The sequence below is a fragment of the Colias croceus genome, chromosome 8 (genome assembly GCF_905220415.1).
Source record: "Colias croceus chromosome 8, ilColCroc2.1".
NCBI lineage: Eukaryota > Metazoa > Arthropoda > Insecta > Lepidoptera > Pieridae > Colias > Colias croceus.
The window spans coordinates 11,532,064-11,547,264 of NC_059544.1; the positions used below are offsets into that span (position 1 = coordinate 11,532,064).

The following is a 15,201-nucleotide window of genomic DNA, read 5'->3' on the forward strand; positions in this document are numbered from 1 at the left end:
TTCGAGACTCGCCCGTCCGCGCCGCTCAGTTTGTTATAAAATTAATGAAAATTACGTCATTCCCTCGGGTGAGCCCCTTGTGATCCTATACATATTATGTAAAGTTCGTGTAATAAACATGTTGATTATATCATTCCTTGTTTTATTTTTACATTCCTATATAGAAAAAAATTCTGATAAATATTTGGAGAGTGTGATCCGATTTTATTAGGCCATGCATAAAACACACGTAGAACTTTTGTAAATTATTAAAATATTAATACAGATCTTCATATTCCATTCTCTAAGATCAATGAACATTGGAGTTTGTTTAATTCATTTAACCCATTGAGCCCCGAGCGGCCCGATCGGTCCAAGACACAATAGATTTTCTAATGTGTCTGTGATTCCGGGGCCTGAGTTAATAAACCAGTGTTGGAATTGAAACTTGAAAGAGGAAATAAAATAACACGATTAAGTAAAATAACATCCTGTTTATTAATAATTCATAAATGTACAAACAAATGATATTTATGTTAACATTGTATAATCCTAATCTATGTTTTTACTTTTTAACGATCACATCCTTAAACAAAGACGTCACGAGCGACGTTCTCGTCGTCTTGTCTCCGTTGTACATTCATGATTTTACATTATACAATACAATTATTAAATATTTACAGTTCTTGAAAATACGCATTTTTATATTTCACCTACTTTATAAATAGTACAGATGGCAATTAAATGTAGAAATATTACTGCATAATTATTAAAATTTATGTTTTTTTTAGTTCATATAACAACCTTCAATGTGTTTCAAGGCAAGTCTCACCAATCTATTAATATTCATAAATGATATTTAATATTGAAGGATTTTTTTAAGTATAGAAATGAAATTATTTAATGTTTCAAATATTGCGATAGCAACAACATAATGATATTATGTAGTTCAATAATTCGCTTAGGCCGAATTTATTGTGAAATATTAGCAGGTGCAGGGGTAATTGAGGGCGTACCGCACGGTGTCATTTGAGGCAGCGTGCGTGATGGCCGGGACGCCCCCGTGGGAACTGGATGCCGAGATGCTAGCGGACGTGTATCGCCGCGTCTCGGCGTCCAAGTCGCTTGGGATCAATCCACCCTATGAGGAGGTTGAGCAGTGGAGGGCTGAGGCTGCCGAACGGCGGTCCCGAGAGTGGGAAAGCCGGCTCGAAGAGCCCAGCGCTGGAGAGCGGACGGTCGCAGCGATTCGACCGGTGTTGCAGGAGTGGTGCGACAGGCGGCATGGGGCAATAACCTTCCGCCTTACGCAGGTGCTGTCCGGGCACGGTTGCTTCGGGCGGTATCTGTGTAAAGTCGCGAGGAGGGAGCCCAGCATGGCTTGCCACTGGTGCGCCTGCCCGGAAGACACGGCAGATCATACTCTTGCCGTGTGCCCCGCGTGGGCCGAGCCTCGTGCTCGCTTGGTCGCGGTCGTTGGGTCGGATCTCTCTCTGCCCTCCATTGTTCGCGCAATGGTGGGTAGCGACAGATCCTGGCGCGCGGTGATCACGTTCTCTGAGGACGTGATCTCGCGGAAAGAGGAGGCGGAGCGGGTTCGCGAGAGGGATCCTCACGCGGACCCGATCCGGCGCCGACGTCCTATTGGGCGTCGTCGTCGCGCTGCGGCTGATTTACGCAGCCGCAACCAGCCTCCTTGACGATGGGAGCCGGGCGATGGAGCGGGGATTTAGTCCATTGTCCGGTGGGATGAGGCGGTGTGAGACGTGTTCCGCTCACGCCACTCCATGAGGGTAGAGCTGGCAGGCTCTTAGCTTGTTTGGGCCCGGCGACGGGCTGCCGCTGATGGGGTCACGGATGAATTCTACACATACCCGTGGCCCTGTCGCTGATGCGGCTTGACGGAACACAGTGGGGTTTTGGTCGGTAGGAATCCGACATAACCCACGGCCTCTTCCCCGGAGGCCGTGGGTATCTATGCAAGATTTCCCCACTAAAAAAAAAAAAAAAAAAAAAAAAAAAAGGTGCAGGGGTAATAATAATTATGCATATGAAAATTAAAATAGCTGCTCGCCCTGGCTCCGCTCCGGTTGATATTTTTTAAATATCTTTTTAGTTACAACTCATACGTGCCATAATAACTAACACAGCACACATAGCTTCGTATTATATATATTATTTGTATAGATAACATGGATCTTAACTGAATGTATTTTATAAGAAATACTAATTATGTAATTTTTTGAAAAGTGAAGTCCTCGTCAATTAGTAAGGTTTTATTAGGGAGCGCCACCGATATGTGATAATTGGTTAATGTCTGAAAGCATGCCCACGCTTTCCAGCCCAGATTTTCTCGTACAATGAAATATGTATTTAGATTAGATTTGGCCCTATCTATTGACAATGAGTAAGATTAGCGCCTTGTGGCTGGCTAAAGGTACATGCCGTTGACGAGATAGTCGGCGTCGAGCGCGTAGCGCGGGTGGTGGCGGCGGCGGCGCGACGCGGCGCGCAGCCGGCAGCCCGCCAGCGCGCCCAGCGCTGCCGTCATCAGCGTGCCTGCAAATTGCAATACTATAATATTCTGACCCGATATACGTTGATCGTCAACGAGCTGCGCGAACTGTCAAACGTAAAGTTAATTTGTTGGCTATTAAGTTTTCTTAATTTTAATAACTCATATGGTTTTCTTTCATGAGATTCTTTTCCTGCTAACAACGAACACAATAAAAGAAAAATTAGCGAAATCAGTCTCGCTATTACCGAGTATGAGCAACAACAGAGCGGCCGGCGGGTGCTCGCTCAGGCCGTCGTGCTCGTCGGCCCACTGCTCGCGCGCGGCCAGGTTGGGGCCGGCAGCGACCCCCACTGGGCCGGGCCCGCTCACCGCGCCGCCTGCCTCGCCGGCCGCTTCGTGCGGCTCGCTGCCCTTCGCTGATGCGGTTTCACCGCCACCTTTGGCGACCGGGGACGTCTTTACGCTTTGTTCCTCATGCTGTTTATGATATTGAATGATTAGTTTAATAGATATGAACGATGACGACGATATTATTAATGACTACATATTATTTAGATACCTTTTTAATAAATAGCACATCTAAATAATAATATTTAGTTACTTAATAATTAAAAAATATGAAAAATTGTTATTCAACATACATCGTTTTCCTTCAAAACTTTCTTCTTAGTAGCGTTCTCTACCAGGGTGGGGATCTCGTTGCTCCGCAGGGGTAGTTGCGGCGCTCGTGGCGGCGGGGGGAGGGTCGGCATGCGCTCGGCTAGCTCGAAGCCCTTCTTGGGCGCGTCACGCAGCGCCTGCTGCTGGCCGGAGTACACCAGCGGCAGCTCGGGCATCGTCTTGCCTGCGGCTACCGCGGACAGACCGTTCGGTAATCTCTCTGCTGATAACATATTTCCATTTCCTAGTGTATTCCCATACATCTCTTGCTCCTGCATCTGAAAAATAATAAAGCATCTTTTTATATTTATGTTAGTACATATTATTTATATTTGATACCAATTCATGTAATAGTTCAGGATAGATATTATCTTTGATCTATCCTGAAAGTAATTTGCGTGATTGGCAAGAAATGTACAATTTTATGTTAAAAACTTACCTAGATTACCTAGTCAATGAACCGTTAACATATTATTATGTATGTAAGTATTTATTATATATGTATAAGTAGCCCGTACCTGTTGCGGCGGTGGCGGCGGTGGCAGGCGGTGCGGCGGCCAGGCGCGGCGCGGCTCGCTGTCGCGCTCGGGCCAGTCCGCGCGCCCGTAGCCGGCGCCCCCCCACTCCGCCTCTGCGCCCTCCATACCCATGTTCGAGCCCAGGTTCACTCTGTCGGAACCCATCCCCACACTTAAACCTACATGGAAAATTATACTTGTACTTGTTATATATTCTGAACATAAAACAGTTTTATTTACAACTTTTTCGAAATCCTGCCTGCCAAAATCGAAATATAACTACCGAATTGTTTTTCAAAAAATGGGGAATGAATGCTAAGTAACTATAGCTTAGTAATAATATAAGAATAATAAATGTAATGTGGTTACGAAAGAAGCCTAAACTCTAAAACGAAACGCTTCATAAGAAGTCAGTTGTGAGTGGCGCACCGGCGTGGTGCTGCGGCGTCTGCCAGGCGCGGTGCGGCCAGCCGCCGTCGGGCGCGGGCTCGTAGCCGTCCGCCAGCTCTTGCACCAGCCCGCCCTTGTGGCTGAAGATGTGCGGCGCGCCGGCCGACCCTGCGCCGCTCATGCCCACGCTCGGCATTGCTGTTCAACAAAATAAAGTTATATTATGTATTGCATATTCTGCCCCCGTGAGAAAGACATAGGTATCTAACACTTGCCGAAATCAGGAAAAGAAGGCACATCTGCCTGCCTGTATATATAATATATATTATACACTGTGGGGGGCAGACTGCATAAAACAGCATATTATGTAGAAAAGTAATTCATACCATTGTTATATCTATGCTGCGGCTGCGCCTGCGTCAGTCGGTGCGGCCACAGCTCCGCCGCCTCTGCCACCGCCTCGGCCGCGCTCATGCCTCCGCTCTCTTCCATGTCCGAGGCGACATGCAGCTGAAACATTTCTTCAGATATTATTCAGTTTTGTAGAGTGGAAATGAAAGTTGGTAAAAGTACTGTATTATGAAGATGAGCTTACATGGTAATCAGTAGTAAGTGAAAAGTTACCTGCGGTATAACAGGCGGTGGCGGTCTAGTGGTGGGCGGCGGAGGCGGGAGCGTGGGGCGCTGCGGGGCGGGGGCGAGGGGCGCGGGGGGCGCAGGCGGGGCGGGCGGCGCGGGAGCAGCGGGGCGCGCGGGCGCGGCGGGCGCCTGCGGGCAGCCCAGCTCGGGCGCCTCGTCGCTGCCGTCCGCGCACTGCGCGATGCCGTCGCAAGCGTTGTACACCGCGATGCACTCGCCGCCCACGCGGCACTCGAACTGGTAGCGGCTGCACCGACCGGCTGGATAACATCATTGCACATGTTATACAGGAACAATAAGCCGGCTTACCGAATATCAATTTATGCTCAACGCATCCCTTTGATTTTAAAATCAATGCTATGCATAAAAGCTTGCACGAAGAAAGAGTAAAAAATAAAATTTTCATACAAAACATGCGATAAATACGATAGATAACAATATGATTTCAGTTTGTACATGTTTAATGTAGTTACATACATATCGCGGGTCTCAAACCATAGGGGCGTATATGCAAAAATGCGATTTTTCGTTTTTAATGCCATTGGATTCTACTTTAAGCAATACATAACCTCAATTTTTCTTATAATTTAATACCGATTACTTTTTGTATAAAATGCAAAATATTATTTGCCGTAAGCTAGACAGTCTACAATTATTGTTAGGCCATATAGCCGTATATTAGACGTAAGAGCAATATTATTGCTTATTGAGGCAGTTTTGACGTGCCTTATAGACGTATGCACATACGACTGTTTGTTTTATTTTAACGACCATCAATGTCAACATGATCCTGGAGATATTTAGTCATCACTGCGGACGTATGCACATACGTCTACATATTTTAGTATTGCTGTCTCCAGATATCGTCACTATGAGGACGTCACAGAGCAAGTTGGTGGACGTATCGTCATGTCGACAACACGGAAACACGATCATTCTGCAGTGAGATGCCAAAGCGAGTTGATGTAATCCGAATGCGTGGAATAACTTTAGTGAATTTACTATATATATATCTTAATATATATAAATCTCGTGTCACAATGTTTGTCTTCAATGGACTCCTAAACTTAACCGATTATAATAAAATTCGCACACCATGTGCAGTTAGATCCAACTTGAGAGACAGGATAGTTTAAATTTCAAATCGTTTTAGAGAAAGCGGGCGAAGCCGCGGGTGGTAAGCTAGTTATTTTATAAAGAACATTGCATGGAGAATAATAAGGTTAAGATTTTCACATCCCGAGGATAGACCAATGTTGGTGTCATAAGTTTGAGCAGTTACCCGAAGAAGAACAGAAAGAAAAACAGGAGGAGTAAAATGAAGAACATGTTAATAGGAAAGAATATACCAAAGAAGAAGACAAATTAAAGGCAATGGTTGACTCTACTCTTCTTTTCTGTACCTGTATTTGATTTCGAAGCAGTATTATACTGTCCATTAGTTTTGGGTAAACCTATCTTTTATAAAAGAAAATTGGGCTTTATGAATTTCACAATACATAATGCAGTGAGCAAACAGGGCTACTATTACTTTTGGCCAGAGTACGAGAGAAACAGAGGGCCAAATGAAGTCTCAACATGTTTGTATACTTATATCACCAAGCTTACCAATGTGGAACACCTGATTCTTTGCTGCCCAGGACAAAATCGAAATTGAGTGGTAGCTTCAATGCTAAGATATGTAATGATGTCTCCAGCAAATCATGTAAAAATTATGTTATCAATTTGGCCGGTATATTTTTTTTATGTAAGTACACCGATTACTCCGAGGTTTCTGGACCGATCTATGTGATTATTTTTTTTGTTTGATGCGTAATGGTGTCGAATTGGTCTCATAAAAAATTTATTCGGATAGGCCTAGCAGTTTTTATTTAATGAGCATTTTTGTCTGATCTCGATGACTTAATTGAAATCTAGCAAGTAACTTTGATACACTTCCCGGTAACCGATTAAGCTGAAATTTTGTATACGTATGTAAATTGGATAACGATGAAACATTATCATGACATAGAGCTGATTTGATGATGGAATCGGAAGGTGGCCATAGGAACTCAGTAATATATTGACTCAACTTTATCAAGTTTGGGCTCGTTTGATTCGTGTTGAAAAATACACTAGTTAAAAAGTATTAAATAAAAATAACTACGTTAAAAACAACTGACTTCAATAACGGAAAAGTAAAAAATAAAAAATCTGATATTATTAATTACTACATATTATTTAGATGTGCTAGTTATTTATTAAATAGCTTTGAAGTCGGTGCCAAGCACTAAGCACTTAGTATCAAACCTATTTAGTAAAAATAATATGTTAAATAATATGTTAAAATTAATAACATCAAATCTTTTTTTTTATTTTTTACTTTTCCGTTACATATTGAAGTCGGTTGTTTTTAACGTAGTTAAAAAGACTTTAGTCATTTAAAGTAGGTACCTAAGTAACTATGTTCAGATTTATAAATAAATTTATTTTTTTATAATATGCTTATTTTTATTTTCACACAGAAAATATTGTGTAACTAGTTAATTACTTCCATTTGTTTTTTTTTGTCTAGATTGTAGAATAAAACTGGTTTATACCTCTACTTTGAATTCAAACGCCTCTTAATATAAATGCCAAGCCAAACAGGCGTAAGAATTTTAAAAACCGCGTAAATAACGTTAATTTCGATGGGTTCTCATTCCTAAATTACAATATTTTGAGTTACCGACTAGGTAAAAATAAATATAAGTATAAATATTAATAATTTAAGGAGAAGGATTTTACGTCCATAAATTCCATACATTTATGGGGGAAATTTGACGGAGTTTTGCCGTCTATTCGTCATGGCAAATAGACGTATCAGCTAAAAACTAGTGTTACAGAGGGAATATCTTAAAACCAAGCATTTTATATTAACTGCAGTGTAAATATATAGCTACATGCAAAAACACAACAAGGTGGCTCAATCACAAAAAAAGTTATTAAGTTTTTTGTCTCTCCTGAAAAGTAGGGGTTTTGTGGATACGCCCCTATGGTTTGAGACCCGCGATATGTATATGTTGCAATTTTGACTTAAATTGCTAAAATGTAATACTTTATCCTGCAAAGGCCTTTGAAAATATCAGTTCAAAGTTGAAGTTTAAAATTTTCAACATGAAAATTGATTTTCACTAAAAACTTTTCATCCAATTTTATTCTACTTACGAAGTTTTCATCAATCATCAACATCTCATCATCAATCTGAACGACAGTTTACCTCGAAAACAAATAATAGATATTATAGAGCCTACTTATGTGGCTAAAAGCCTGCGAGTCGCAGTCACTGCTCAACAATGCCGTTTATATTCCGGGCCAGCGAGTGCGGCTGTCACAGCAACGTTTAGTCGATCGTATCTGAGATAACGCGATTGCGCCACTGTTTACGATACTGCCTAATGGCTGCACCAGGTCCGCACTCCGTACTCGACGCAACAACAGACAAAAACACTCGACGAACACAAAAATAACCGAGTAGAAATCGATTTGTTTTTAATCAATGGGATTTTGGACAAATGGACTCTCTTTTCATAAAATACTGCTTTCTTTTACATCCAAATTATCCAAAAAATTACTACCGCATACATAACAAAGTTCCTAAGTTTCCAGCGAATTTAATATTTATTTGTGTAGCAGATTGATTGAAATCTGTAATACTAATAAACAATCATTCATGCTATAATATATATCTTTCATCAAATTTATTTTGGTGTGCGGTTGTAGGTCTTAATAAGACATTGGCCACACATTGGCGTAGATTTCATTCAAAAACCGCAAAAATACTCTTTGAACTTTTTATGTGCGATTCGCGAAGTTTGTTTAAAATTTTAGGTGTATATAATGTTTATAAAGAACTAGTGGTCCGCCCCGGCTTCGCCCGTGGTACTTATTTCGCAATAAAAGGTAGCCTATGTCCTTTCTAGGGTATCAAAATATCTCCATACCAAATTTCATTCAAATTGGTTCAGTAGTTTAGGCGTGATTGAGTAACAGACAGACAGACAGACAGAGTTACTTTCGCATTTATAATATTAGTATGGAGTATGGATTTAACAGTTACTATGTCTCCTGGTGGGAAAAAGTTGTTGAGGCTAAGCCTAGCGTTGCCGTTGTTGTGCTTTCCGTGAGTCAGAGCAGAGGTTTGTCCGCACGGCCCTCGGGGTCAGTAGCCGCCAACTGACTCATTAGCGGGGAACGCCGAGCCTTTTGTTTGTATACTCCGCGACGAAATGAGGCCGCGATGACGTGCCATAAGCCATTGTACCCCGCGTTCTGTTGCCCGATTCTCATGCCATTATTGCCAACATTAGCTGTTGTTTGACACACATTATGAGCGCATGAATTCCTAATTAGGTACAAATCTTTCATCGATCACTAAGCATTCGCCTTTTTATTGTATCTGAAATCTTAAACGAATCAAATGAGGTGGACTGCTTAATCAGCTTATCAATGATTATCTCTTCATATAAAGCCCATATCAGTGTATGTGTATGTATAGTTTTTATCGACCAATTTGTTTCTGTAGGTAGCCATCGAGTTCCTACTTCCTAACGGCCGCGGCGTGTTTATGTGAGATATATTTGATAAAGAAGTGGGAGAAGCACCCTCATTGACCCCGCTAATTCCTCCCGTGTTTTATAAGTCCTGCTATCACAATCTGGCGTCGCCCATTTGTTATTAATTTCAGTTATCTCTAAATACAGGTACAATGCCAAAAATCTGGAAGCAGTACCATGTCATCCCAATCCATAAATCCGGAAACAAACATAATATCAAAAATTATCGACCTATTTCAAAATTAAATACCATTGCAAAGTTATTCGAGAAAATCGTCTATGATGCTATTTTTCCTCATATCCGACCTTTAATCATAGAACAACAGCATGGCTTTATTGATCGGCGATCGACAGAGTCTAATCTGTGTGAGTTTCTTCATAATGTGGCTTGTGCTATGGACCGTGGTGGACAGTTGGATGTGGTTTACACCGACTACTCTAAGGCGTTTGATAAAATCTCCCATGAGTTGTTAATTCACAAATTACGGGTAGCCGGTATACATGGTGATCTCTTACGGTGGCTGGAATCATACCTCAGAAAACGTAGCCAAGCTGTTAATATAAAAGGTCATTGCTCTTCTTTTATTCCAGTTACCTCTGGAGTGCCACAGGGTTCTCACCTTGGTCCACTGCTGTTCAATATCTTTATAAATGACGTTATTGGTCATTTTAGTAACTGTAATTTCCTACTTTATGCAGATGACATGAAAATATTTAGAGTAATCAAAGATCAACGTGATTGTTCCTTCCTACAGGAGGATCTTCAAAACTTGTGTCGTTACTGTGCTATGAACTCCTTGCACTTAAACGTGAATAAATGTAACGTCATATCATTTACTAGGAAAATTAAGCCTATATTATTTAATTACTCTCTGAACGGAACTTCGTTGACTAGGTTGACTGAAGTCAGAGATTTGGGTGTCTTTTTGGATTACAAATTAACTTTTGCTGCCCATATAAATTATATCACAGCCAAAGCATATCAAATGCTTGGTTTTGTTTTAAGAGTTGGTAGGGAATTTAAACAATGTTCAACTTTGATTCTTCTGTATAATTCGTTCGTTCGATCTATTTTGGAGTATGCATCTACAGCCTGGAATCCGCAATAGAGTATCTATATAAATAATATTGAACATGTCCAAAATAAATTTATCAAACATTTGAATTATAAAAGTGCTAATCAGAGAGGTCCCACTCCCGCGATAATCCCTTTAATAAACCGTCGACATGAACGAGATCAGGTATACTTATACAAGATAATTAATAATGACGTAGATTCTTCCTTTCTTTTGAGCAATTTACTTTTACGATGTCCCCGTTTATGCTCTCGTGACAAAGCCCTATTTGCATTACCTAAATTTAAATCTAAATTTGCTAGAAATACATATTTATACCGTGTTTGTCATAATTATAATAATAATTTTAGTGACCTTGATTTATTTTACGAAAAATTCAAATCGTACAAAACCAAAGTTCGAAATAAATGCAATAGTAACTGTGATATTTAAATTGTATTCATGCTTGTTATTTCTATATTTATTTGTATCCTCAAGTAGACTGTTTGTGACTGAATGTGCATTTTTTTAAAGAACTTAAATTTTTAGTGGAAATTTGCTGATATGTGTGTAGTTTGTTATCTCTTATGTATAAGATATATTGTATTGATTGTTTCCCAAAGATAAATAAAAAAAAAAAGCACAAATACTGTATTCTGTATTGTCTGTTTCTGAGATATGTATGATAAACAGTTAAGTAGTTGCGATTACGACCATTACGATTAACAATAATCTAAGCCCACGGCTTGATCGCATGCCATCTAAAACTGATAGTTATCTGCATTATACAAATTATTTAATCTAATCAGTTTAATAGTTTTTGGGAAAGAGCATGAGCAACACATTTATAAGAGGCGAACTTACCTACATATTTTGTGATTTGTGTAATAGAATCTCCGCAAACGCCTAGGCTCCCGTAATTTTTATAATCTGTATTATCTTCCAAAATATGCATTTACTTAAAATCATTGATTTATGGGCCTTATAGATCTATATAAAATTAACAATGCATGGTATTTGATTGGGTATAAGGATTAATATTGTAGGTATTGCTTCGAAAATTAGCCATTATTACTCGTAAAAAGTAAATGACAAAAAAAAATGTTATTGTGAGATAAGAGATAGACATATTATACCATCGCGAAGTTTTCTGTAGACCTATTTAATGTTTATAAAATAAATATGTACTTATACTTAAGTACTTACTTATACTTAGTACTTAGTACTTTAGTAGGTACATTATTTTGATAAATCTCGTAGGATTCAGCCTGCGCAATCTCATCGGATTTTTTTTTGTTACGATATTACATTAGAAACCTAAAAAATAACAGTTTTTCTCCACTATTTAATGAATGTTATTATACATATAAATCTTCCTCTTGAATTACTCTATCTATTAAAAAAAACCGTAACAAAATCAGTTGCGTAAGTTATACTTATAGTTTTAAAGATTTATACAAAGCGACATAGAGACAGAGAGAGCGACTTTGTTTTATACACAGACTTGTAGTGAAGTAGCTCTGTGCAAATCTTTTCTGAATCGTATTGAATTCATAAGAAGATTCAAAAGTATTTCTAGAGAAGTCTTGTTTGATAATACGAACTTGGTAGTGGCGCGGTCTGTAGCGTCTGGTGCGGCGGCGGCTGGCGCGGCGGCTCGGGCGGGCGAGCCGGCACGCTCGGCCGCACCGTGCTCGTCGTTGTCTGCCTCCTGCACACATACAACCACAGCATACAACCATTGCATTGACCGTGGTTACCAATATAGCTGCTACATTTAGCCAATATTATATTAATGGATGTCTTTTAAAACTGTATACTTTACTTCTTCATACTGTTCGTCTGCGAGCTTTCATTCATTAACATAACACCGTCTTCTGAATGCTTATGAAAATGTCTGCCTGCAGACCATATTCGAGCGCATTTTTTACCCTTCTAATAAGATTTTTGTACGGAGTAACTAAAGTAGAGAGTACTCTACACTCGTCTATTGTGTAAATAGTTAATTGATTTCCTAAATAATAAAAAATAATATAGGTATAATGCGATATTCAAACAATATGATTCAAACAGCCTAAATCACAACATAGTCTTGTTGAATTTTTAAAAAGATGGATTTTTTAAATTTATATTTACGTGACCGTTTGTGTTGACGCGCATATATGTGAGGGAACCGTTTTGTTTCCGTACTGTTCGACAATTATATTAAGGCTGCAGAATGTAGAGTGTAGGTTACCCCAGGTCGGGCGGATCAGGCGGCGCGAGGCGCTCCTGGTCCTGCAGCTCGGCCAGGCGGCGGCTCAGCGCCAGCACGCCGCTGCTGAAGTTGCCGTGCGCCGTGAACTTGCAGCGGAAGTCCTCCGGCGGCCCGCACTTGAAGAGGTAGCAGCTGCCCGGGCTCTGCAATACACCACCAGCACACACTTGTTGAACATCAACGTCACATCTATCTTAATTCTTATGCAGTCGCCAGTTTGTATATTTTTCAGATTATTAACACAAAATCTACAACATACACACAGATTCTTGCAAATGATAATATTATACAAGTAAACGGTAGAAAAAAAATCTGTTAAAATCATTGAGTTAACTACTATGTTACTATGTACTACTACGTAGTACATAATATTAAATTAATTAAATTAAATAAATTAAATTATTAAATTAAATATTTATTTATTTTCTCATCACAAATGTACAATCAACACATACATTGTTAATCTATATATCTTAATACTAATATTTGTGAGAGACTGGTGCCCGCGATAAGTACAAAATACTTGTGTTACGGGTCACCAGGCCCCCAAGCATTAACAATCACATCTATCAGATAAACAATGAACGTGAACATTAAATGAGAAAGAATTAATCATAATTAAAGTTAAGTGAAAAATTATATCGAAAAATTACCAATGGATATATTATAAATTATTTTATAGATGAGATGAAAGGTTAAAATGAATTAATATAGTTAGTGTATAATGTGAGTGTTTGTGTATGTGTGTTAGTGAAATATAGTAACTCGATGGTTAAAATCACTTCGCTAAACCAAAACATTTTCTACAACAATTGCTAAAATACAATTACAGCTTGAAAAAGGAAAAACAATATTATGTTTGTCCTATAAGTAGGTATATTAACAGTTTGCCGGTCGCAGCCGCAGCACGGTTTCCGTCGGTATTGTTAGATTTAACCGTATACATTGTGGAAGATGCAGCGAAGTTTACCTTTTCCTCGAAGACGAAGACATCGCAGCCGTCAGTCTCGCAGCAGAGCCGCAAGCACTCGCGGCGCGAGCCCACGTCCAGCTCGGACAGGTAGCGCGCGCCCATCTCGCGCGACTCCTCCGTGCGGATGATCTTGTCGCGCTGCACGTCGAAGCGCGCCGCGCACGCCGCCGGGTCCAGCTCGCGGGCGCGCGCCGCCGCCGCCACCAGGCCCCACACCAGCACCGTCAGCATCTCGCCGCGAGCTTGCCGGGAGCACAATGCGGCCCGACCTTCGAGGCCACCCTGATCGTTTTAATTTCTGACACACTAATATATTTCACGATTATCACTATTGTACTAATTCGATATGCATGTACGTTTCGAAGTGACTTCCTAGAAAGTGTCAGGTCGACTGATCGGGCCGGTGCGGGTCGATAGCGCCGCGCAGGCGCGCCGGCCGCCGCGGAGGAGCGATGTGGTGTGGCGGAGGCTCGTCTGACGCCCGCCGCACGCCCATCGCTCTATCATTCATGACAATTAACACTTCACAATTATTTTTATGAATAAAATAATGAACTCACTACAGCTGTATCTTTTAGTAACAATATAAAAATATATTTAATAAAATAGGTATTAATAAAATAAAATATTGTAATAACACCCTAAAATACTATGTTAAAATGCAAATAAAGGATTTATTGATCATATAAAAAGGTGAATTTACATATAAATAAAATTTCAAAATACTGCGTAGAGCATTTTATTTTATTTTTATTTAATTTGTATAAAATGAGCATCTTGATTAAAAAAATATAAATTTCGTCTCTTCAAAAGCGTCGTGCGTTTCGTCGCGCTGGATTTCAGAGTTCAATGGCACCTTAATTCATCAGATTCACAGTATAATGAAGGGCCTTACGGGGATCTCGCGGCGCACGGGAAGGGCAGCGCTCGGGTGGCTGCGCGGCGCGAGCGGGCGGCGGCGGCGCGGCAGCACAGGCGGCAGTGTGGACGCGGGCGCGGCGACACCTGCCGCTCATGTCGCTCTTCTTCAAATTCAGGAGCGTGAGTATTAACTTTACTGCTCTTATTACAGACAGGTATTTTTATCAGTTCTCGCGTTCTTGCCCGTAACAGAACTGCAGGCCTATCTGCAACATTCAATAAATTAAAACTAGGTAAGTAATACAGAATCAAATCAGTTAACTGTCACTTAATATTAGTGAAATGGTTTTGAGTGTTCACCTATTAAAGGACACTGTTCTATTTAAATATCTGATAAAGTAAAGTAACATGAACTTTATAAGCTATAGAATTGTTTTTGTTAAATAATATAATATAGGCATATGTTTTGTTGGTTTATAAACGAAACATTGGTGCTTATGTGATAAATCGTGTAGTATTTCAACTTAAATTATTGAATAATTAATTAATGATTGATGCTGAGTTGTCTCACTGATTAAACTATCCGTAAGTTCAAAGATGCGATAACTTTTATTCCGTGTGCACAGTGCCAAGAGTCAAGTGCAACAGAACTCCATTTAAACTAAAAATAATTACAAATTAGTCTGTTATCAGTAAATGCATTATGGACCTTTGGGTGCGGTTATCAGATATTTTATCTTGAACCTGCGTTGTTTATATACCTCTACATCTGTGCAT

The 15,201-nt window shown here is 40.1% G+C and overlaps 1 protein-coding gene across 2 annotated transcripts; it reads right to left on the bottom strand.

The window, feature by feature from the left end:
* Positions 1-2,016: 2,016 nt before the first annotated feature.
* On the bottom strand, positions 2,017-13,993 carry LOC123693861. 2 transcript variants are annotated; one of them, XR_006751727.1, is made up of 11 exons: positions 13,561-13,993; positions 12,570-12,733; positions 11,938-12,044; positions 4,690-4,964; positions 4,452-4,575; positions 4,105-4,263; positions 3,676-3,854; positions 3,139-3,435; positions 2,743-2,974; positions 2,295-2,538; positions 2,017-2,204 (listed from the first exon to the last, which is right to left on the bottom strand). XR_006751727.1 is itself a non-coding variant. In XM_045639115.1 (10 exons), exons 1-10 carry the CDS (start codon positions 13,792-13,794, stop codon positions 2,411-2,413), a joined length of 1,899 nt encoding a protein of 632 aa, XP_045495071.1. In that variant the 5' UTR covers positions 13,795-13,993; the 3' UTR covers positions 2,017-2,410. The 2 variants fall into 2 exon arrangements, 1 of the variants encoding a protein (XP_045495071.1); XM_045639115.1 differs by having other exon boundaries at positions 2,017-2,538.
* Positions 13,994-15,201: the final 1,208 nt, after the last annotated feature.

What these genes read in the sequence shown, in the direction of transcription:
- LOC123693861 (XM_045639115.1), bottom strand. Translation starts at nt 13,794, where the DNA reads ATGCTGACGGTGCTGGTGTGGGGCCTGGTGGCGGCGGCGGCGCGCGCC. An exon ending in CCTGATCCGCCCGACCTGGG is followed by an intron (nt 12,045 to 12,569) that starts GTAACCTACACT and finishes GTATGTGTGCAG; the next exon opens with GAGGCAGACAACGACGAGCA. An exon ending in AAGTTTTGAAGGAAAACGAT is followed by an intron (nt 2,975 to 3,138) that starts GTATGTTGAATA and finishes TATCATAAACAG; the next exon opens with CATGAGGAACAAAGCGTAAA.